Raw genomic sequence first — 22,584 nt, forward strand, 5'->3', positions numbered from 1 at the left:
CGTGCAAAACAAGTTCCCCCCAACACGTTCTAGCAATGGCACAATTGCTGCATCTTTGGTTTAGTGCTGCCTTAGAAAGTTGTGATTGGTATTAAGAAAAACAAACAAGAGAGAGCATTTTTCCCCTACACCAGAGTAGAATTGGTGAAGCACTGTGCAGAAGGTCAGGCTTTTAATGCTTCCTGACCCGCAACCCACTATTTGCAGCTTTGTTGTAGGTTTTCTTTGAGTATTCATGAGCCCACAAATTACATAAGTGTGTTCCTCTTTTCTCCTTGTTGGTTCATGTGCTTTGTTTTTTTCTTGCAAAGGAGCAACATATGTTGATTTATGACCAACCTTTGATAAGCTAGTTAGCGCAGCTTAGCTAACCGGCTGCTTGTTCCAGCTTCAGATTTCGTGCATAAACATGAGGGTGCTATCAATCCTCTCATCAAGCTCTTGTCAGTAAAGTAAGTGTATCTCCCAAAATGCCTAGCTATTCTTGAAAGAGTAGCTTCACCACTTTTACACATTTAAGTGTGTTTACTGGTCCCGGAGAGTCTTACTGCACATGTGGAAAAAGTTGCTAATACAACGCCTTTTGTGGCTCCAGAGGAAGCTGCCTCAAGTGATGTTACTGAGTTGATGAGTTGCATTGTGGGTAATGTAGGCAACATGTTTCTGGTTCTGCTGTATCAATTTTGATCATTTGTCTTTAAGCTGTCCATAATGAGTCCAACAGTGTTATAGCAGTGCAATGCAGACCTTTTCAAAACATGAAGCCTACCTACAATGCAACTGAGTGACATCCCTGGAGGTAATAAGTCTGATTACATGCAGCTTCCTCTTGAGCCACAAAAGGCTTAATTCTACATTTTTGACATATGCAGTACGACTCCCCAAGACCTATACACACACTTTAACATGTAAAATTGATGTGGATGCCCTTTACATGTATATATGCAATACTCAATGGAGCTTCCAGTAAGTGTAACATGTGAAAGTTAAAATCTCGGACATTGAAATTACAGGTTCTTTGTGTAATAATCGATACGGCCCATAAGCATTATCCGCTATGACCATCATGCATGCACTGTAAAAACTGTATTTAGTTATTTTCTCCCCAATATAATCTCCCTGTACTACTGCAACTTGACTCGTGTCTCGTTCTTATTCATGTTGACAACAGGACAAATATAACTCTATATTTTAATGTTTTATAATACTACTCGTTCAATCAGGTTTTCAAGTGCCACATTACTGTATTGTGACTCACACACACAGGCTTTCAACGACACTGTAAACATCCAGCTGTTTATCATTCCGCATGTAGAAATATGGCAGGTGCATGATTCTGCTAAATGTGTAGGTGTTGGTCTGACTCTCTGTAACCATATTTTCTACCCATGATGTCATAATAAATAACTGATGACGGTAAATGGAAGAAATTCTTGTCTTGTTGTAGTTCTGCCATTTGACCAGCAGGCAGCACTGTGGGAGAATTTATCCAACTTTACACTAAAACATTATGACACTCAAACTGTGTTTTACAATAGACTTTATGGATTATTTTAACATACATGGAACTGCTGTGGAGAATGTTTAAATGAAGTATTTGATGGAAATAAATGTAGACTATTTAAATGTCTGCAAGCACTCTCAGATTCTAAAGGGATTTTGTTTGTTCATGTTTTATTTATGACATTCTCAACTTTAACAAATGTAGTGTGTCTTTATTTGAAGACCTGAAAGGCCATCTGTCTGCTGCTTCCCACTCTGTGCGTGTGTGTCTGTGTGTGAGTTGCTGATTATGCAAATAATCATTAGACAATTGTACCAGGAAGTTTCAGCAAGAAAGAAAAAATCCCCAGCCGGTTTCTCTGAGTTCCTCATTCTGGTGGCTGAGTGTAACAGTCCATGTTGGCTGGCTGACCCACTTGCCGAGTCAACGAGACACCGGTCTGTCCCGTCAGTCTGATGAAAAACGCAGAGAAGAGATCTAAAGAACTTCTCCACAGTGGATGAACTGTTTCCTTAACCAGGGACACACACTCAGAGAGGTAAGTACAAATGCATGTGAGATGTGAATGACAGTGGTCAGAGATGTGCATCAGGTCATGGTGTTCTGGTCATACATACACAGACACACCCAACAGAGGTGAAAGGAGGCTAATTTATGGGGGAATAAGTGAATTTTGACTGACTAGACTGTAAATTATAGGCTTACTATTGATTTTTAACTTTTTCTTACTGTTTCATATTCACTGGATGTTTTATGGAACTACAAATATAGGTTGTATTAAAAGAATGTGATAATTGTGAATTGTAAGTTGTCATTACCAGTTCAGCTGAGTTTGATTGAGACTTCAGGCGGCAGTGCAGTGCATGCCATCAGATTTGTCAGGTTGCGTCAAATTCTGCAGAGGTTTATCCCTTCTCTCCTTACATTTCTTCACTACTCTAGTAATTGGATCGGTCCATTTCTAAAGGAGGAAGTTTGCACATTCAGTGTGTGTGTGTGTGTGTGTGTGTGTGTGTGTGTGTGTGTGTGTGTGTGTGTGTGTGTGTGTGTGTGTGTGTGTCAGCTCCTAATCTGTTCAGACCCTTGTTTTCCGGCTGTTTGCTGACTGTCAAGTTAAAAATATCAGGGGCAGTGAACCAAGAGAGCACAATAACAAACTGCCAAACCGTAGCAATATGTTTTATTCCCCAACGCATACCCTTACTCTACTATCACTTTAACTCTTAGAAATCTATTTAGACCTAAGTACACACTGAGCACCAAGGTGTGCCCCTTTTTTGTTTGCCACTGGGTTGATGGTTGATGGTGCTTTTTTTAGTCTTTACTGCAGTTCAAACAAGCTTGGTCAGATTAAGTTCAGTCCCTGACCTGAATCTGACACCTCGAGGACAATAAAACACTTTTGTTTGCATATTATGCGGCTGTAACAGGTTTTATTATCTTTGAATTTGCGTGCAGTTTGTAGTTAGTTCCATCCAACGCTTAGACACCATGGCACATGGGATGGAAATATTCCAGTTTGAAATATCACTGACATTGTCACCTATAAAACACCAAAACTCAAAATTAGTTAGGGATATTGGGATATGGATGCATGGGTATGCATGGGGGGCCAAAGATATTCACAAAATAAAAATTCACATTGATGGCCGAAGTGCAAATGCTCCTGTCTACAAACTGATCCAGGAAAAGTTCGGAAAAAACCTCCCACCTGCACTTTGTGAGTGTCGGTATTTCAAATACATAATACAGTTACATAGTCCAAAAACAGTGTATTATGTATTGGGTATCCTTAACAAATAGCATTCTGCAAGAAAACATTTTTTTTTGTTTGTTTGTTTTTTCAGTTTTCTCAAAAAAGTTCATTTTTCAGATAGGAGGTTTTGCTCTTTGGTCATCGATATGTCACAAGAGTTACAATCAAGTGAAACACTAAATGATCCCAACATCCCTGCCTCATTTTGAGTCGCGTATATCCTCAACATCTAAAGGATGGATCGCATAAAACATGACGTTCATACATCCATGGTTTCCAGATGAGGACTCACCTTTACACTAGTGCCATAATAACATTTACATTTGTGGTTTTGAGTGAAATGTCTCAACAACTATTAGATAGATTGCAGTGAAAGGTAGTGTCAGACAGAAAGTAAGGAATACATGTAATAATTTCCCAACATTTCATCTAGCGCCATCATCAGGTCAAAATTTAATTTCTTTAATGCCTTGGTTTACGATCGAACCTAAAACCTGCAAAGCTACCGACATTCCCATCGACATCAGGTGTGTTTTGTGTTAAGTGCTAAATGTTGGCGTGCTAACAGTTGTGTCATACCAGCAAACAAATCAGCAGGTTAGGTTAGCTTTGTCACAGTGAGCATGATAACAGGGTCACTATTATACGTGCAAACATCAGCATGTTAGCATCGCCAGAAAAGGCATGTTGCCATGCTAGCCTTAAGGTCATGCTAGTGTTAAGGTCAAAGCTCTGCTGTGCCCATGCATAGCGTCATAGAGCCGGCTGCCATCATTTCCTTGGAAACAAGAGTGTAGATGTTTAATTCATGAAATTACTAGTGTGTGGTCAAGTGTTCCTAAGTGGTAATTCCGATTTCTTTGCTGCCTGGCCCCACGCCATTTAGGTGGATTTATCATTGATTATCCTCTTATAACTTATATTCTAGGTCACCTGTTGTTTAACCAGGCACTCATCAGCTCACAGGACTTGTCAAGTGTGTTCCTCTTGTCACTGTTTGTTATTCCATCATCAACTTTGGTTTCCTGTTTTGGACAACAGGTGTTGATTCATGACCAACACCTACTTCTGCCACTGTGAAGCCTCAGTTTCCCCTCATTGTATCAATACAGCTGATCTTATTTCACACCATGTTATTTATCTATGCTCCTTTTGGCAATAATGTCTTCTTTAAAGGTTAAGTTTGTGCTGTGATTCACCGTGTTATTACATACTGTCAGTACTCCTGTTTCTGTGTGTGTGTGTGTGTGTGTGTGTGTGTGTGTGTGTGTGTGTTTTCTCTGTTACTGTGTTAACCTTCTTTTAATCCTGTCTAAAATGTATAGCTATGTATAGTACAAGATAAATCTGTGGGAAAGCATGTCCCTGCTCTGTCTAAAACCGTATATGTGTGATTGCATTATAAGCAAAACATCTGCATTTAATGTGAAGGTTGACACACAACTGTTAACAAAACACCACAACTGAGTAGAGCAAGAAGAAGAGAGGAAAACACTGTAAAAGAAGGACAGAAGAGAACAAGAAAGCTCTAGTTAATGGAAAAACGGTGAGATTAGTAATTACGAGGAAAACATTGAGTATACTGTATACTGTACCACATAAACAAAGGTGAAATTATTTGGCAAAGTGGTTAAATATTCTCCAATGGGTCCAAAGTTTGAATTAACATCCCAGGGTTCTCCTTTCTGGTGGATGTGAAGCAGGCTTACCAAATTTCATTAGAGCAGAGACGCTTGTAAGCACTGATAAGTCTTGTGTATTAAGTGACAGATGCAAAACAAAAAGGGGTCAATGCAAAGAACTCAAAGTGAATGCTTCTCTCCATTCAACTCAGAAAAACAGAGTGTTAAAAACTGGCTTGGATCATCTGTTGTCGAACACATAGCTTTTATACCAATGCTCACCTGTTCCCAGGTTCTCTAGGTTGTGGTCTCTTTTGTCTCTGTTGTGGTCCCAGTGCACCTTCTCTGAACTACCACCATTTGTCACACATGAATCATCTCTGGAAGTTTAAGTTTGAAAATGATTTGGGGTCATATTTGGGTATATGTCCATGTCTCAGCATCAGTTTCATATTCAGTCTTTATTGTCCTCTATGGCAGAAATTTGTTTTCACGGTCTGTATACAGGACAATGTTTGAACGAAACATGAACAGAAACATCACAAAAAAAAGTCCACTACGGTGTGCCTCGGCTTCTAGCTGTGGGCAAAAGTCTCCTCCCAAAGTGTCTCTTTTGCAGATTGTTGTCTGCGTCTGCGGCAAAACTGAAGATGGGGGCAGCATGGGTTGAGGGTGTGTCGGGGGGTTGTAGGTAAGGTCCAGAGCTCTGCGAGCTGTAGCGGAGAGAGCTGCCAGTTTTAAAGTGATGGACCATTTGTTTTCAGAAAATATGAAAGTAACTGTCAAGAACTTGATGCTATCGCTGAGGTTGAGCCTGGTGAAATAGCATGTGGCGCAGCACAGGAGGATGGGCCTGTATCTACAAAGGCCGCCCTCTGCATATCTTTTCTTTTTTTCATATATCCTTTGCTTGTGACATTTCTGTGTGAGTCAGGACAGATGTGACCTTGTTACATCTGCCTCTTCCATCATGAGCTGTAGATTAGTTTGTAAGTTTGAACAAGGGCGGGGCTGAGCTTCACACACACAGAGCAGAAGTGAAAGAGAACAGTAGACATTATGGGGCCAGCATTTGAGCTAAATTTGCACATAGTTTTGGAGGATTATGTGGCCTGTAGATCAGTATTTTTGAACACAACTGCGGCGAAACAGAAAATGTTTTATTTCACCAATTCAATGCTTTGTTCTCCGAAATGCAACACCCTCCCTTCAATCACTCTCGCTCACTCGACCACTGCTGCTCTCAGTCTTGTTGAGCTGGGGCCAAATTTGTATGTTTTTTTTTCCAACACTAACTGACGAATCGAGCATAGCATACCGATAAAAGTTTCAAAATTTCAATCGAATAAACACGGAAAAGGCATGAAAATGTGTTTGCTTGAAACCAAACGAGTTAAACTCTTTATTTAGCTACAACTCCTTAAAGATTAATTCTCTGATTTTGTTATACTGTACTTTTTCACTCCAATCCATTACACTTTTGCAATAGTTATCAGATGCTTTTTCAGATGAGACATTTCAACCAGAATACAGGGTCAGTTTATGAAATATAATCAATTTCTCTGACCAACTACAACATTTTTTACATAAAGTACAGCATGTAGACCATTACAAATCTTAGTGCCATCTGTATCCTACAGCCTATATTCACCTGCCACGTTACACTGATTAAGATCATGCCAGAAACCAGTTGTGTCTTATATCGCGTGAGGATTAGGAGGTTGTTTTTTTTAACTGATTTTCTTCACGTGATGTGCAACACAACTGATTTCTTTTCCAATCCAAGTAAGACACTGATATCGCCAAAACCAATACAATACCGGTACAAAAGTTTAATAAAATGACATTCAGTTTCATTTCAGTTTTACGAATGTTGAGAACTCCAGTTGTTTGAACATCAGCACACAAACTGAAGTGTAGATGGACGCTGAGCACTCTCTCGAGGTCAGCAACAGTGGTAAAAGTCACCAGCTACGCTCACTCTCCCTGTGTGCCTGGACATACCTACCTAAAGACTGCCAGTGCCAAAGGACATAAAGGAGAAGTCGTTCCTGTCAACTAGGAATTATTTAGACTAGATTCTGGTCATAGTGCAGGCCTAGTTACTTTCTAATGTGTCCCAAGTGATGGTCAAATACACATTTAGCCGGAATAACTGAGTTTACATATCAATCTCTTAATCTGAAAATTGATCTTAGATCATGAGATTGGATTCATTGGTATTTCTGTATCTCTCCACACATCAGTATTTGTGGATCAGGTGATGATAGGGGCTTTCTCATCAGATAAAGAGCTAACTGTGATTTATACAGCATTAGCATGTCAATCTGTGACATACAGACAGTGTTAAAATCAGTGTAATGGTCCTTTACACAGTGTTGGATTTCATTGATTCCTTTTTTTATATGACATTTCATGTTGTAGGCTACACCTGCTCCTGGTTGTTGCTTTCTAATCTATATGTGCATTTCCCTTTATGACATTTTTACACACCAGTGATAAGAAAATGAACATGTCACTGGCTTGGTTGTGTCATTTTTACATTCAAGAGCTGTAGAGCCACAGGTGTTTGGTACTTGAAGGGGTTGTTGCTTTCCCCCGGCTGTAAATGGTAAATGTGTAACCAGCCCCCTCCGCTCTTCCTTTTTTTCACTTCCTCATGCAGGCAGGATGGGCTGCATGAAGTCCACGCTGAATGGAGGTCTGAGCGGAGGTGTAGAGGGGAAGCCCGGCCAGCAGACTGTACGTACCGAGCAAACGCACTATGTCAGAGACCCCACCTTCAGTACACAAAACAAAATAGTAAGTAGTCAGACAACAAGTAGATAAGTTATAGATATTAAGTCATTGATTTCTCCTCTGTTAAGCAAAGTGTGTGATGCTGATTTTAGACCAGAGTGAAAATCAAAGAAAAGACAGAGCATAAAAATCATGTATGTTATGGTTTTAAAATCTGCCGCAGGTCATTTAAATATTGGACAAATGTCATAGCAAAAATGTAACAAGAGAAAATTAATACATTGTCTAAAGGTACATACACCCTTTCCTTTGAATTTAGAAAAATGGTAATGGAGGATTTCCTAGGAACAAGAACTTCCCTGTCTCAAACCATGACGTCCTGCAGGAAATGAACAGATTGTGAAATGTAGTCTGAAGGGATGACTGTGTCAGCTGAGATAGATAGATAGATAGATAGATAGATAGATAGATAGATAGATAGATAGATAGATAGATAGATAGATAGATAGATAGATCTGCTGTGTTAGTTACTGATCTCTGTGTTCTTATGTGCAGTTCACATTGTTTCTGATCGCAACTCTTGATCTGCTTTTGCAGGGTAACTCCCTGTTACCTGGTCAGGTGTTCCAAAATATGGAAGGTATGCCATTCATTCTTTCACTCTAACTTACTTTTTGTAAAAAAAAAAAAAGTCTTGATACATGTTAAATATTTCACCAATATATATTATGACACCTGTGATAACAGTTGGGTGGATGGTGATCTTCGAGAGTGAGAGTCATATTTGAGAAATCTCTTTTTGTCTCACTATTTAACTGCCATGGCTCAGCAACACACTGGTTTACAAGTTAACATTTTTTGTACTTAAAAGACTGTAGTTTGGTTTGGCTAACTCGTTCGATATGCATACAGACATGTCAGTGTTGTATTAAGATAGGCTTTGAAACATTTGAACCTATATTTCAATGCTGCGTCATTGTTATTTGATTTACTTAGCAGTAGCATTTGCTGCTAATGCTGAGCTTTTTAACTGTAAGCACATTATGTGGAATCGATAATGAAATGAATAACCACAAAAATACAAATGTGCAACTGATTTACTGTTTCTTACAAACATATTGGTTGTTTGGTGAATTAGTGTTGTGGGTACACATCCAGTGATACTAGTACTTTTCCACATAGTTAGTTAGTCACCATTGTGGGTTGGTTCATCATGCAATTAAGTTTTGTCTGACATTTCTGGATGAATTCTTGGCTGCATATGACACAGGCTGGAGGATTAGTACGATGTGGGCCTACTCATTTTGTTGTACCGAATTTAACATGTCAATATGTTTTTCTATTCCCTTTTTTAGAGCAAAAGGGGGTTGGTAAAATAATGGTCGCCCTCTACCCGTACGAAGCTGTGCATCCAGATGACTTAGGATTCAAGAAGGGAGAAAAGATGAAAATCTTAGAGGAGTGAGTGTGTGATATTCATGAGAATGATTCAACTTAAGGAAATGTTATTCATCATTATACTGCATCATATAAGGCAAGTGGATCAAAAGATAAACACTTTAATGAGCTACGAAATGGAAAGCTGTTTTTAACTGCATACCACGAGGAGGCTGCGAGGGTCGAGGGCGGGTCACCATCAACTCTTCAACTTTGATAGACCCAATGGTCCATCCGTCATTACAGATTCTTGCATCACCAAAAAAAAAAAATAATAATAATCTGAATATACTTTAAAGATCCAAAAGTTTCAAATGATACCAATCTATTTCAGACTGCATTTGAAGTATTCACAGATGCTTAAGACATGAGCCATATTTGAATTCGATGTAGGTCCATTCAAAAAGATTGCTTCATGGAATTACAAAGTGTTGAGGGAGGCTGATGAATGGATACAAGATGTTTTTATTTGTAGAAAAAAATATTTTCTTCCTCTGTAAAGCCACTTGATGGGTCTCAGTGTAGCACTTTAGGACACTTGCATTTTTAGAAAAGACACTTGACAGTCAGAGAAAAACAATAATTGTGCTAATAGATTGCTATTTGCTGCAGACATGGGGAGTGGTGGAAAGCAAAGTCTTTGGCAACCAACAAAGAAGGATTCATCCCATCCAATTATGTTGGCCAAGCTGACACCATAGAAACAGAAGAGTGAGTGACTGCATTTCAATATATTACTTCATTAAACTGTTCTCATGAAACTGCTTTTGGTTTGTTTTCTAAAAAAGGTTTCATTTGATTAACATTTTTGTTCCATGCTGCAAATCTGCATTTTAATGTACACTGTACATAAAGACTGTGTGATTGTCAATGCAGGTGGTTTTTCAAGGACATCACAAGGAAGGATGCGGAGAGGCAGCTGCTGGCGCCGGCAAACAAACCAGGCTCTTATCTTATCAGGGAAAGTGAAACATCAAAAGGTATGGAAATCACAGCAGCCCTGAGAGACAGAGCCACGCTCACCAACATGTCTTACCTTCAGTATGCGGTCTGGAATTGCCAGTCATTCTCTTTCACTTGATATTCTTTCCACAGGAAGCTATTCATTGTCCATCAGAGACCTGGACGCCCAGGGGACAGATTCAGTCAAACACTATAAGATCAGGATGATGGATAACGGGGGCTACTACATCTCTCCTAAAATCTCTTTCCGTGATATCAGCAGCATGATCAAACACTACCACAGTGAGTACGGCTCTGGAATGAATGAATGAATGAATGAATGAATGAATGAATGAATGGCACAAACATTATGCTGAAATTGTTTCCCCAACTGCAATTCAACTTTACATCGCCAGCTTATATATGAGTCCAACAGCAAGAAGGCCAACTCAGCATCTGTGTTGCTATGCTATTAGAGTCCTCTTCTTTGACTCTACAGTGGGTGGTGGTGTGTACGTTGTTCCGTAAAAAGCATTAAGCAATTCGTGTAGGAGCTCATACCTGCCCACCTAAGTTACAGAGTGCTTAATCAGGCGTTTAGTACGTTAAGAGGAAATGACAGACACCACTCACTCTATTACGTGTCACTGGGCCATCAAAATGATTTTGAAGCTGTTATTTTAAGGTAAAATAGTCACATGATGTTGCTTTAAAATATTTGTCATAGCAGCTTTACTTATAATTGAAAAAGTTGCACTACTTCACCTGTATTATATTAAATTTCACTTGTACTTAGCAGAAACTGAGCTACATGTTATTGGCTACTGATAAATTGCGTAATGTACAGTGCAGTATAGTCCCCAATATTAATAATCTTTATTCAATAGTGAAACAAAAACTTAATTACAAATACTGAAATCTCAAAGTTTGATTCATTCTCAGCATTTAAATACTATCTGAATAGTAGGCCATGCCATCCAGTATATACTAGAACTGAACAGTGAAGCAAGAATCCCTTAGTTCTCAGTGTCTTTGCGTATACCTTCCAGGCAAAGCAGATGGCCTGTGTCGTAAACTGGACCGTCCTTGCGCGAGACCCAAAGCTCAGAAGCCGTGGGATAAAGGCGCCTGGGAGATTCCTAAAGAGTCGATCAAGATGGTGAAGAAACTCGGAGCGGGGCAGTTCGGAGAAGTCTGGTTGGGTGAGTAAAGAGTAAACAGATCGACTTGATTCGATTGCTATTGTTGACCGGGAACAGGCTCTGATGTCCAAGAGTTTATCGAGGGATTGGTCTCAGTTGGGGCTTCGACTGAGAAAAACAACTGGTCCCTCAGGTTTGGCAATACCAACACCACCTCACAACTACAACAAAGAACATTTTAATTGAACACATATAAGCACCACTGATGTGAAATAGAGCTGCAAGATGTCCTGACATATCCTGCTGATGCCCCTTTCACTTTAGTGGCCTCTTTCAGTTGTGCAGACTGGAGCGTTTCTAATTCCTTTCTCATGTTTACTCTAAATCCAGCACTGCAGAAGAACAGTATGGGGAAGTTCCATTTCCCTCTAATTAAAACAAAAATGACTTCCCTCTTTTGTTACCTGGATTAAATATTTTTGACTGCTGTCTCTGAAAATGTGCTTCCATTGAGTCAACTCGTGCCTCCATAGTCCTGGGAAGATCACATTCATGTGCACATCAGTGCCCTGTCAGTTTTATCATCTATGTAGGAAATATTAGAGGGAGATTTGCATGAGAAGTTTGGGAGTGGTGATGACACACTCACACACACCACACTTTGTTAGGTCTCTTATTTCAGGCATGTCCAAACTTTTCCACAAAAGGGCTGTTGGCTGCAGGTTTTTGTTCCAACCAGTCAAAGAGCACACAGTTTGACCAATCAACTCTCTGAAGACTGAGATCAGCTGATTAAATGAGTCGGGTCTGGTGTGCTGCTGCTGGGTTGAAAAGAAAACCTGCAGCCACATCAGTCCTTTGTAGAACAGTTTGGACATGCCTGTCTTATTTGTATCACATGTTTAAAAGTTGCTGGTATAGTTAACAGTATCTATATTAGTTATGACTGTATCTGAACATATATTGGTCAGAACAGTTTTGATGTCAGTGTTACTTCTGTCGGGTGGGACATTCTTGGTTCCATGTGTCTGTGTAAAGGATCCTTTGAATATCATAAATATAATACATATTATATACATATACATATTATATTATTGTGACAGACAAGTTTGGGTCCATGTTCACAAGTACTTTAGATGATGTATTTTACGATCATTTCACAAGCTGCAGTGATACATACAATGAAGTGATGATGAATAAAAATAGAGTGAAAAACTATTCAAGAGATACAGCAAACATTATTCGAAGGATCTTTTTCATTGTGGGATAGCGATGTGTTTGGACCCTTTGCATTCAAGGCCAGGATGAAAATAGAAATTCTGTCGAGCCAGATGCAGCCGCTTTCACTGAATATTTTTAGTGTATAGGTTGCTACCTTTGAGGTTGTAGTTGCTGATTCCTGTAATAACGGCAACACAGAGATAGAAATACGTGCCCAGTGGCTCATACCATCGTACTACATCCTGTGAGTGAGATTACTTCTAAAAAAATAAACCATGGTAAAAATAGTAGCAACACACAACAATGACCTTGCCCAAATTCAAACTGAGAAGAGGTGTGTGGGTCTGCAGGGCATTTTATAAAGGGCAAGTACAACAGATGGCAGAAACACATTTTTAAAGGGGCACTCCGCTGAATGTATACATCACGATCAGTCTGCTACTGAGTGTGAGAAGTGCAACACGGACATAGCTCGAGTGAACCTTTGATTGCTCAAATAAAACACATCATGCAATATCTCAGCTTCATCTTTGCTCAACACCAGATGAGCAGTTAAGAGCTATTTTCGGTTGTGTGCCCAATTTTTCCAGTGGCGTGCTTTTCTCAGCTGCCACTGAGCCATGAACAGTAAACACAGTGTCACTTTCTGTGATTTACATTTTGTTTCAGGTACTTAGGTGGAAAGTGGAATAATAATGGGTATATACAGTGTTGAAAACAGTTCACTGACCATATGTCATCTTTAAATGGTTTTGCACATCAGGATTCAAAGATCAATTTGTCATTAATGTGGCCGAACAATTCATTTCCTTGTTTTATAAAGATACATTTTCTAGTAGTTATGGTACCACAGGAGACTTGGAGGCGATGGAGCAAATCTCCCTCTCACCCTCTTCCTTTGCTGTCTGTGCACTCAGCGTACTACAACAACACAACCAAAGTAGCGGTGAAGACGCTGAAGCCAGGCACCATGACGGTCGAAGCCTTTTTAGATGAAGCCAACGTCATGAAGACGCTGCAGCACGACAGGCTGGTCCGGCTCTACGCTGTCGTCACCAAGACAGAGCCCATCTACATCATCACTGAATTTATGGCAAATGGTAATTGAGCTGTACTTTTAACTATGTGTAGCTGATATTATTATCTGGAGTGCAGTTACTTCTCCAAATAAACATCCAGATAATAAAAAGTGCAAATGTCAGCAGCTTGATGTTGTGACATACAGCTTTCCTGTGACCACACGCTGAGCCTTCGACATATTTCACAAAGGAGGATTAGAAAACAGCAAACGTAGATATGCGAGTGCCAGTGCACAGTTAGACACCAACGTACCAGACACTGAAGCTGTTTCCTTTTCTGTCTCAATTTTAGGGAGCCTACTGGACTTCTTAAAGAGCGACATGGGCAGCAGAGTGCAACTACCCAAGCTCATCGACTTCTCAGCGCAGGTGATTTTGACACTGATCACAACATGCTGCTTTTTTCTCTCCGCCCTCTCCTCCTCAGGGTTGTGAAACAGACGTAGTGTCACGGTTTCCACTGCTGAACTGAAAGGAGGAAGAAGAACTAAAAGTATAAATTTGACTTTTCACTCTTAAAGCCCATCTGCTGTATTGGCAAGTAGCACTCGCTGTGTTTGGTCAGCTGGTGTCAAGATATGTTTGTTAAACCACAGCAGGCAGAGCTACAAGTCGTTCAGCTATGATAAATTATTATATAATAATCAAAACAGGTTGAAAGCAAAATTTGATTCAATAAAAAAAAAGATGTATAGAAATGACCATTTCAGCTGTATATAGTGTGGCAAAGATTCTGGTAAAGCTTTATTTAAAGGGGCCGTAAAGAGCAATGTTCAAGTGTTACACTTGAGTGAGTGCACAGCTGTTCAGCTGAACAGCAACTTGTCTACAGTCATGTAAACAATTCAGCTTATATAAAGGAAAACTTTCTGACAATAAATACAGATTTAAATGGAGCAGTTCCTTCAAGAAAATTTGTAATGCTGTAATTGGTAAAAAAAACTAAATTATTAAGACGTTTTTTAGGAAATAACAAACATCGATGTGATCTCTCCACTCTTGCAAAGATGCAGCTTGTGTCTCAGTGTAGTTTTGAGAGAGTAACTGAAGGGTTGGATGAAAAATGCACCAGTTTATTTGTTAATTTACAAAAATAAACTGTTGTTCAGGTCATGTTGGGTCCAGGGTTATAGCTGATTTTTTCCCCAATCAGTCTATGACATCACATCTGTGAACTTACAGTGACTCACAGTCTTGAGTTTATTTTAAGCCATGCGTGAATAATGCTGTGTGATCTAATTTATGCACATTAGCGCCATCATGTTTGTAATGTTGTCACCGTGTATTCATCAGTTTTCCATCAGATCTGTTGTCATTGTTCTATCATTCACTGCCTTTTTCACACAGTGCCATCCTTTTTTTGTGCTTTTGCAGATAGCAGAGGGAATGGCGTACATAGAAAAGAAGAACTATATTCACAGAGACCTGAGAGCAGCTAATGTCCTGGTGTCAGAGAGCCTGCTCTGTAAAATAGCTGATTTTGGACTGGCAAGAGTCATAGAGGATGACGAATACTCTGCCAGAGAGGGTAAACTGTGTGTGTGTGTGTGTGTGTGTGTGTGTGTGTGTGTGTGTGTGTGTGTGTGTGTGTGTGTTTCCATATTCAAGAAGGATTTATGCGCGTGTCCATTTTCTTGTGTAAGAGGATTTTCCCATCAAAGATTATGCTGACTCCATGACTGGACACTGGTGACACATTAAAATAAAAATCCCCTTTCAAAGCCAGAAGCATACTGTGGGATAAGACAGACTTTTGGTTTCGTTAACAGGTTGCTTGATGCTTTCACACCAAAATGATCTACATCTCTCAAACCACACACAGGGTCTATTTCCTGCTATTGTCTCACCAGTCAAGTACACATCAAACAGTCCAGTATACAATGCGGTATAGGGAGATAAATGGAGTGTGTGTATCTAACCCAATACAATTTCTAGCAGAATTAATGTGAAATGTGAAAACTGTACGTTTCTTTGGCTTCCAATACCTGGTTGCGTTGCCACTAACACAGCTGGAAAATGTCTGAACAACTTGGTTAACATCTGTCTTGGCTAGCTGTCATGACACCCCCACCCCTTCCACCACCTGACATGAATGTCAAAATGGTACCTGAGAAATGACACGTTGAAATATCTGTGGTTTGCAGAAATGTAAAATGCCAACATTTTCCTCTGGCGACCTGCATAATGTTACCAATGCGTCATAAGATCACTGATCTGGAACCAGAAGACGCTGAAAATACAGTCTCAGGGAAAAATGTAAAATAAATGCAAGTACGTAAATAGAATCTGAGTGTGGCTCCTTTACATACAGCAGGTCAATCATCAAACACGTTATTAATCACATCTCATTTAAGTCTGAGCTTGTGTTAACGGTGACATGAAGCCTGTCGATGTGTAACTGGGTGTGTGTGTGTGTGTGTGTGTGTGTGTGTGTGTCTTCTGCAGGAGCCAAATTCCCTATTAAGTGGACCGCTCCAGAGGCCATCAACTATGGCTCCTTCACCATCAAATCAGACATGTGGTCCTTTGGAGTTCTGCTCTATGAGATTATAACCTACGGGAAGATCCCTTACCCAGGTAGACGTTCACCAAACTGTATGTTGTAGTTATGCCATTATTATATGGATCATAAACTATTCAGCTGATCAGAACATGTTTATTTTTGTACCATGAGTGTCTTCGATGCTTTATTGCTACTGGAGTCACCTTAAGGGTTAACAACACTGTATTTGTATTAGTAGTAGTGGTAGCAACAGTGTAATTACATTACCAGCTGAAATAATGAGAGCGATGCACTGACATTTTAATACTGGGTTCTTCTTTAGTTCATAGCCTCAGTATTGGGTAATAAAACAGGACATTGAATCCCCCCATTGTACCTATTGAAAGGAAACCTATCACCCCAAATGAATCTGAGATCTGAGGCTGTCAGGGACCCAGGGCTTTGGGAACATTGGGGCCCAGAGGCAGCTTCCAGCTTTGCTTGATTGTTGATAGAGCCTTGATTTAAGTCACACAAATGAAATATAATATTGATCTTAAAGGGATAGTTTGTGTTTTTTGAAGTGGGGTCATATAAAGTACATATCTATAGTTGATCTGCTCCCTACCGTAATCACCAATTAGTGCAGCCTCAGTTTGGAGAAGTAGAGAGCCGCTCCAGCCCAGACGCTCAGCTTTGTACTGCAGTGAATGGGGTCCAGAGAAAAAGCGAAATTTAATCACCTAAAACAAGGCTCACTTTAAAAAATCTAAAACAGTTCAAGTGTACGTTGTGTAGGGAAAATTCACATCGCTTTACATCGCCGTCAGACCTGCCTTTCTTTTGGCACTACATTTTTGTCAATCGTAGAACCTCTGTATCCCTACGCAGTTGCGCTAATGCGTAGGGATACGGAGGTTCGATGGTCTGTTAAGTTTCGTTTTTATTGAACGTAAACCACTCGTCTAGCAACTGGGCCTTGTGCTGTATTTCACCGCTCTCGGATCACCTGTTGCCCAGTTGCGCTACTGCGTAGGGATACAGAGGTTCTATGGTTGAGAAAATGTAGTGCCAAAAGAAAGGGCGGTCTGACGGCGATGTAAAGCGGTGTGAATTTGCCCTTACAACGTACACTTGAACTGTTATAGATTTTTTAAAGTGAGCCTTGTTTTAGGTGGTTAAATTTCGCTTTTTCTGTGGAACCCGTTCACTGCTGTACAAAGCTGAGCGTCTGGGCAGGAGCGGCTCTCTACTTCTCCAAACTGAGGCTGCACTGATCGGTGATTACGGTAGGGAACAGATCGACTATAGATATGTACTTTATATGACCGCACTTCAAAAAACACAAACTATCCCTTTAAAGTGTTATGATGTGCGACACTGCAACGCCCTCTACTGGTGAATTTAATTTTGTAACCAGCATGGAAGAAGTTACATGCAAAGATTCCATGTGAAATCTGTTATCAGTACAACCACTACTACAATCAGTGGTGTATTGGGGATTTTATCACTGGAGGAACTCTCAAAAAAAAGAAAAAAAAAAAGTTAATTTAATTAGGTCACCCGGATAAACCCAAGTTGCCGATGCTTGGGCCATATATCGTTGCAATTAGATGGCTCTCCCACGGAAAAAAGTGACAAATTATAGTCCTAATAATGGCATGAATGCTTGACGTATAGACGTATGGCATTGCAAGTAGCAGACACATGGATTAAAGCAAAAAAAATAAATAAAGATAAGATTTACAGCCTCACCCCACACCATGTTCTGTAATGCAGACATCAAGTTTAAATATTTGACCAACAGTGTTTTACAGGAGCATGATCTGAACAGCTGTTCTATTCACACTTAAAATGTTTTGTTTTTTTTCTTTAGATGTAGTGGCAGCAGCATTCGATTGGTCAGCAGACCCTCTCTGTGAAAAAAATGAATAGAAAATGTCATTATTAATTATTATTGTCATTGTTACTTAATACTAAGGGTGCAACCAACAGATCACAAAACTCATATCACTTTTGTTAGAAACAGGTTGGATCATTTTTTAGATCAAAACAAAAAGGATTATTGTTAAATTAATTATGAATACACTATTTTGGCTCTTATCTCTATCTAGACACATGTTATATTCACCATTGCATATTATTATTTATATATAGGCTATTCTACAAATAATTTCTGACATTACTAATATATATTGGCTGTCTGTCTCTCTGTCTGCCTGCTCCTCTGTTGTCAGTGGACTTGGTCAATCAGATGGGTCATACATAGGTAGACGCTGCTCTGGTGAAGGGAGCTGAGATGAAAGTCAGTCAGTTTGCATTCACTAACTCAGTCCAGCCAGTACATGTTTGTCTCAAATCCTCCTCACTGCAGCTCTGCATCAATATTTGGGGAATTATTAGGTCGACTTTAAAAGGGGAAATCTGCAGGTAATAAGCGGTTCAGATAACGTGCCAAATCACGGATCAACTTTGTTCAGTTATACCACTATCTGGTCAGTTTACATTAGTGACAACCGCAGATTAGACACAGAGAACTCGACATACACATACATCATGTACCCGAGATTAAGGTCAGTTTACCTTGCATTCGCTCAGCAGTTAAGGGTGATGGTCGGGTAAACTGGATGTGTTGCCGTTCTTTTCACAGCTTCAGCAGATAGGGCTGCCATCTTCGACCAGCTGTCCCTGAGCATTCATATAAAAAAACAAAATATGTCCAGACTTCAGATTTGGTTTCTTTGAAGGCGGAACAATGCTGTGAGGGCCGCTACTGTCACGTCCTCCCTCTGCCATCTCTTCTTCCTACATAACAAGCGCACGTTGCACGCTGCACCTGCGTAGTGAGACTTGGATAAAGTATCTCGCGAGTTTTCCACACCGTGGTTATTGACCGCGGCGGTTACCATAGTAATTAAATTTAGTAATTTAAGTAATTTAAATTTATTCTTTCAAATAATCAACCATCTTCTGAACTTTTCAGTATGCTATTTTTTACTTACTTACTTCTTCTTCTTCTCATCATCATCATTATCATTAATTATTACTATTATTAATAATAATATTGTTTAAAGACAGCAGACAGACAGCAACTTCTGCCTTGTCAGTCTGATGGCGAGTTACCACCTTTCTGTCATCACTAACATACTGTTATTTATCAAAGAACATACTGTTAATTATCTTACATTTGTTCTATATGTTATGATACAAGATTTCATCATTGAGCTACAATCAGAATCAGAATTCCTTTAATTCCTTTAATGTCCCGCAGACAGGGACATTTGTTTGTCACAGCAGCGACAGAAAATTTCAAAAACATAAACATATTACAAGAACAGGAACAATAGCAAAAGTAAGCAATACAATTCTAAAGGGAATAAAAACTAGACATACATACATATTTACATGATATAGTGCAAAAAATTTGTAGAAGGAGCTTTATAAAGTTGTATTAGTTCACGGGGTTAGGCTGCCACATCCATTATGAGGGCGACGTCTACGTACGGTCCAGCACTGATATGTTACAGCATTTGCGCACTGGAAAAAAAATGTGCGGCTGATTTGACCAAGCAAACGCGAACCATGGCTGGCTTGACCGCAGCACAGAACTGGACATGGTGGTGATTTTTTCTTTTTAGTCGTGTGATGAAATGAGAAGGCTTGAAGAAGAAAATGCAAATGCAATTTGGATGATTTATTTCTCATTTTATTTGTGAGTCACATAATGCAGCATTGACCTGAAAATGAAAAATCATTTCTGCTAATGCGTTGTAATTTTCAAATTTGACATTTCAAATTGAATTTTGGTACCTATTTGCTGGGGCATCTTTTGAAAATTAAATCTCAAATGCAATTTTCTTTATCATTTTAATTAAGTTACAAAATGAGCAGTCTCGAAGAAGAAAATGAAAATGCAATTTGGATGATTTATTACTCATTTTATTTGAGTCTGTACTCCACTGCATTTGTTTGATAAGTTACTAGTTCTTTTCCAGTTAGCACACCACACCAGAGCCAAAGTAGATTTCAAAAAAAAAAGAAAAAAAGCTTCCAATAACCACTAAAATGTTGAGGATGTGATATCTGTTGACATATGGTACGCAGTATATCCATTCATTTACTTTATTACATTTACTTAAAGGAGAACTCCGGTCAGTTTAAACATGCAGCTTCATTGCTCAAGCTATCCTTGAGTTGCCAGTACCGAAGACGCAAACACATTTGGTACAACAATTACAGGGCTCCCTGAACGGAAAGTTAGCATTGACAGCTAACAGCATGGGGTCAGAACTTTACACTGTGTTTTAAGCGTCTTAACATGCTCCACATCTCACACCAAAAGTCATGCAACATCAGCAGACACCTTACAACACAGCACTGTAGCATGTATGACTCAAAATGAATAAAAAAGTAGTTAAAACAGTGTGTTTGTGCAAGGAGCTACATACCAGTTTGTTGTCATCCGTGTCTTCTGGTAGCTAGACCAAACTAGTCAATCCATTGACTTTGACTTTTTTACAAAAGTAATATTTTCACGATATTTATACCTTTGGGTACTATTTACACTGTATATCCTCTCCTCATCAGCTGCTCCTGCCACCACTGCTACAGCTACCATCATTAATTAATCACAGCTACTAGATTTTAGACAATTACTTCTATACATTACTACTATATTATTATCACTATTATCACAATTATACTTTTAGTATCATTAATATTCATATCTCTATTAGTAAAGCTATTATTATTTATGTCGCTGCTGTATCCGCCCTCCTCTCGTCTCTCCCACAGCGTCTCTTTTCTCTTTTCAGCTACAATGGAGTGCAGTCTCTAAGATGTCAGTTTGAGTTTGTGTTTCCTGCATTCACACCTGCATGTCTGCTGTTGTCCTCAGGTATGACTAAAGGAGAGGTGATGTCCTCGATACAGCGTGGCTACCGGATGCCTCGGCCCGACAACTGTCCCGCTGAGCTGTACGAGATCATGATGTCCTGCTGGAAGAACAAACCTGAGGACAGGCCCACCTTTGAGTACATGCAGAGCGTCCTGGATGACTTCTACACTGCCACAGAGGCACAGTACCAGCAACAACCATAGACAGGGACACTTTTTGGCGAATACAGACATTTCACTGTCACTCCATATTATACTTGGAGCCACTTAGACACGTGTTTTTATTTTTGTAATTGTAGGCTATGTATATATGACACATGTCATATACATTTATATTTGCTTCTGACAGCATAAAATATGCAGATTCCAAAATGTACTATAATGTGGCTACTGAAAGTGCACGTACAAATACTGCTCGCACTGCAGTTTAATCTCACCTATAAGCATGTGCGCACTGTTTAAGAAACTTTTGCACAAAGTGTAAAACTTGAGATGAGCATTTATTTGATTTCATTTTTACTTTCTGACACTAGAGTCTTGTCCCTATGCATTTAAATACTTGGACCAAATAGACATTTCAGTTATGTGTGCATACAGAGGGGCTGAAGAGTCAAGGTGTAAAGGTAGGACAGAATATAGAAAGTTAGTGTAGTGACTTCTGTACAAACAGCTGCCTCATAGAGACTGGGTATATAAATAAAGAAAAAAGGGACATGCTGCTTATAGCGATAGCTGTTACAGATAAAGCCATGACCTCTGTTCAAACTCTTTTCAAACTGTACAAAATGTACTATTTAAACTGTCTGCAAACTTCTGTTAACCTTTTCAAACTGAATATTAAGTGATGATATATTTGACTTTGAAATATATAATTTAATTGAAGTTATTTAAATGAATGAAACTGCTCCCTGACAATAACTATTCACAAAGCTGTGTGTAATATGTAGCTTTTTTGTGTGTGGAAGCAGCATTATATCTGGTGGTGTACTGTGATATCATTCCCAGGTTGATGATCCCCTTTTTCATTTCATGACTAATTATATTATAAGCTGTACTATATGCCTGTTGTTTCATTGAATAGTGAAGGTTTAATCACCTTTGAGTCCACTTCATATTGAAGTGCTGTAGCTCTTGCTTGTTTGTTTGTTTGTCAAACCTATTCTCCTTATCATTATTTCAAACATGGTATTGTATAATCAAATGTGTATCATAATTTTAAAGTTGCCCTAGGTTTGGCATGATGTGGCTCTTGTTATACTTGAGTAGAATTACTTGAGTTTCAACTTCACCCTGTCAGCACTGAAACCGTGAGCTGTTTATAAGTTTGGCAATTAAAGATCATTCAAGTTTTAGTGTTTGAAAAGAGAATGTGTACATTGTGTATGGACTTAAGGTGTATGCAGTAAATTGTATTGTGTTGGCTTTGATCATATTAAAGAGACCTTGCTCTTGCTCTTACTTTCAAGAGACCTATCCAAAATGATTCTGGAGATCTTCTCACAAACAAACTACAAGATTTACCTTTTTTTTAAGAAACATTTTAATATTAACAATGTTAATTAGGTGATAATAGAAAAATAGATAGATTCATTACTAATTTAATCTACAAAGATGGCAGTGTCCACCAAATATATACAAGGGGAAACAGTATGAAATTGTGTTCTCCTTTAAGGTCAGTTTATTCAGTCCAAAAAGAAACAAAACAACAAGAAGAGTTTGTGTATATAGTTTCATTAGGCATTTTAAAAACATCAGACAATGAAG

At 39.1% G+C, this 22,584-nt stretch overlaps 1 protein-coding gene across 2 annotated transcripts; it reads left to right on the forward strand.

Moving 5' to 3' along the window:
- The first annotated feature begins 1,887 nt into the window (after nt 1–1,887).
- lyn (LYN proto-oncogene, Src family tyrosine kinase) lies at nt 1,888–22,278 on the forward strand. Of its 2 annotated transcripts, none has more exons than XM_037084773.1 (13): nt 1,888–2,042; nt 7,548–7,684; nt 8,219–8,261; nt 8,977–9,082; nt 9,671–9,769; nt 9,935–10,038; nt 10,154–10,303; nt 11,050–11,202; nt 13,281–13,463; nt 13,735–13,811; nt 14,817–14,970; nt 15,888–16,019; nt 20,822–22,278. In XM_037084773.1, the coding sequence occupies exons 2-13, from the start codon at nt 7,553–7,555 to the stop codon at nt 21,022–21,024; spliced, it is 1,536 nt and encodes a 511-aa protein (XP_036940668.1). In that variant the 5' UTR covers nt 1,888–2,042; nt 7,548–7,552; the 3' UTR covers nt 21,025–22,278. The 2 variants fall into 2 exon arrangements, with proteins under 2 accessions (XP_036940668.1, XP_036940669.1); XM_037084774.1 differs by having other exon boundaries at nt 7,548–7,624.
- Nucleotides 22,279–22,584: the final 306 nt, after the last annotated feature.

Source organism: Acanthopagrus latus, chromosome 21, assembly GCF_904848185.1.
Source record: "Acanthopagrus latus isolate v.2019 chromosome 21, fAcaLat1.1, whole genome shotgun sequence".
Lineage (NCBI taxonomy): Eukaryota > Metazoa > Chordata > Actinopteri > Spariformes > Sparidae > Acanthopagrus > Acanthopagrus latus.

Coding starts and splice junctions, on each gene's coding strand:
- lyn (XM_037084773.1), top strand. CDS start 7,553: ATGGGCTGCATGAAGTCCACGCTGAATGGAGGTCTGAGCGGAGGTGTA. Junction 7,685..8,218: donor TCAGTACACAAAACAAAATA/GTAAGTAGTCAG, acceptor CTGCTTTTGCAG/GGTAACTCCCTGTTACCTGG. Junction 9,770..9,934: donor GACACCATAGAAACAGAAGA/GTGAGTGACTGC, acceptor TTGTCAATGCAG/GTGGTTTTTCAAGGACATCA.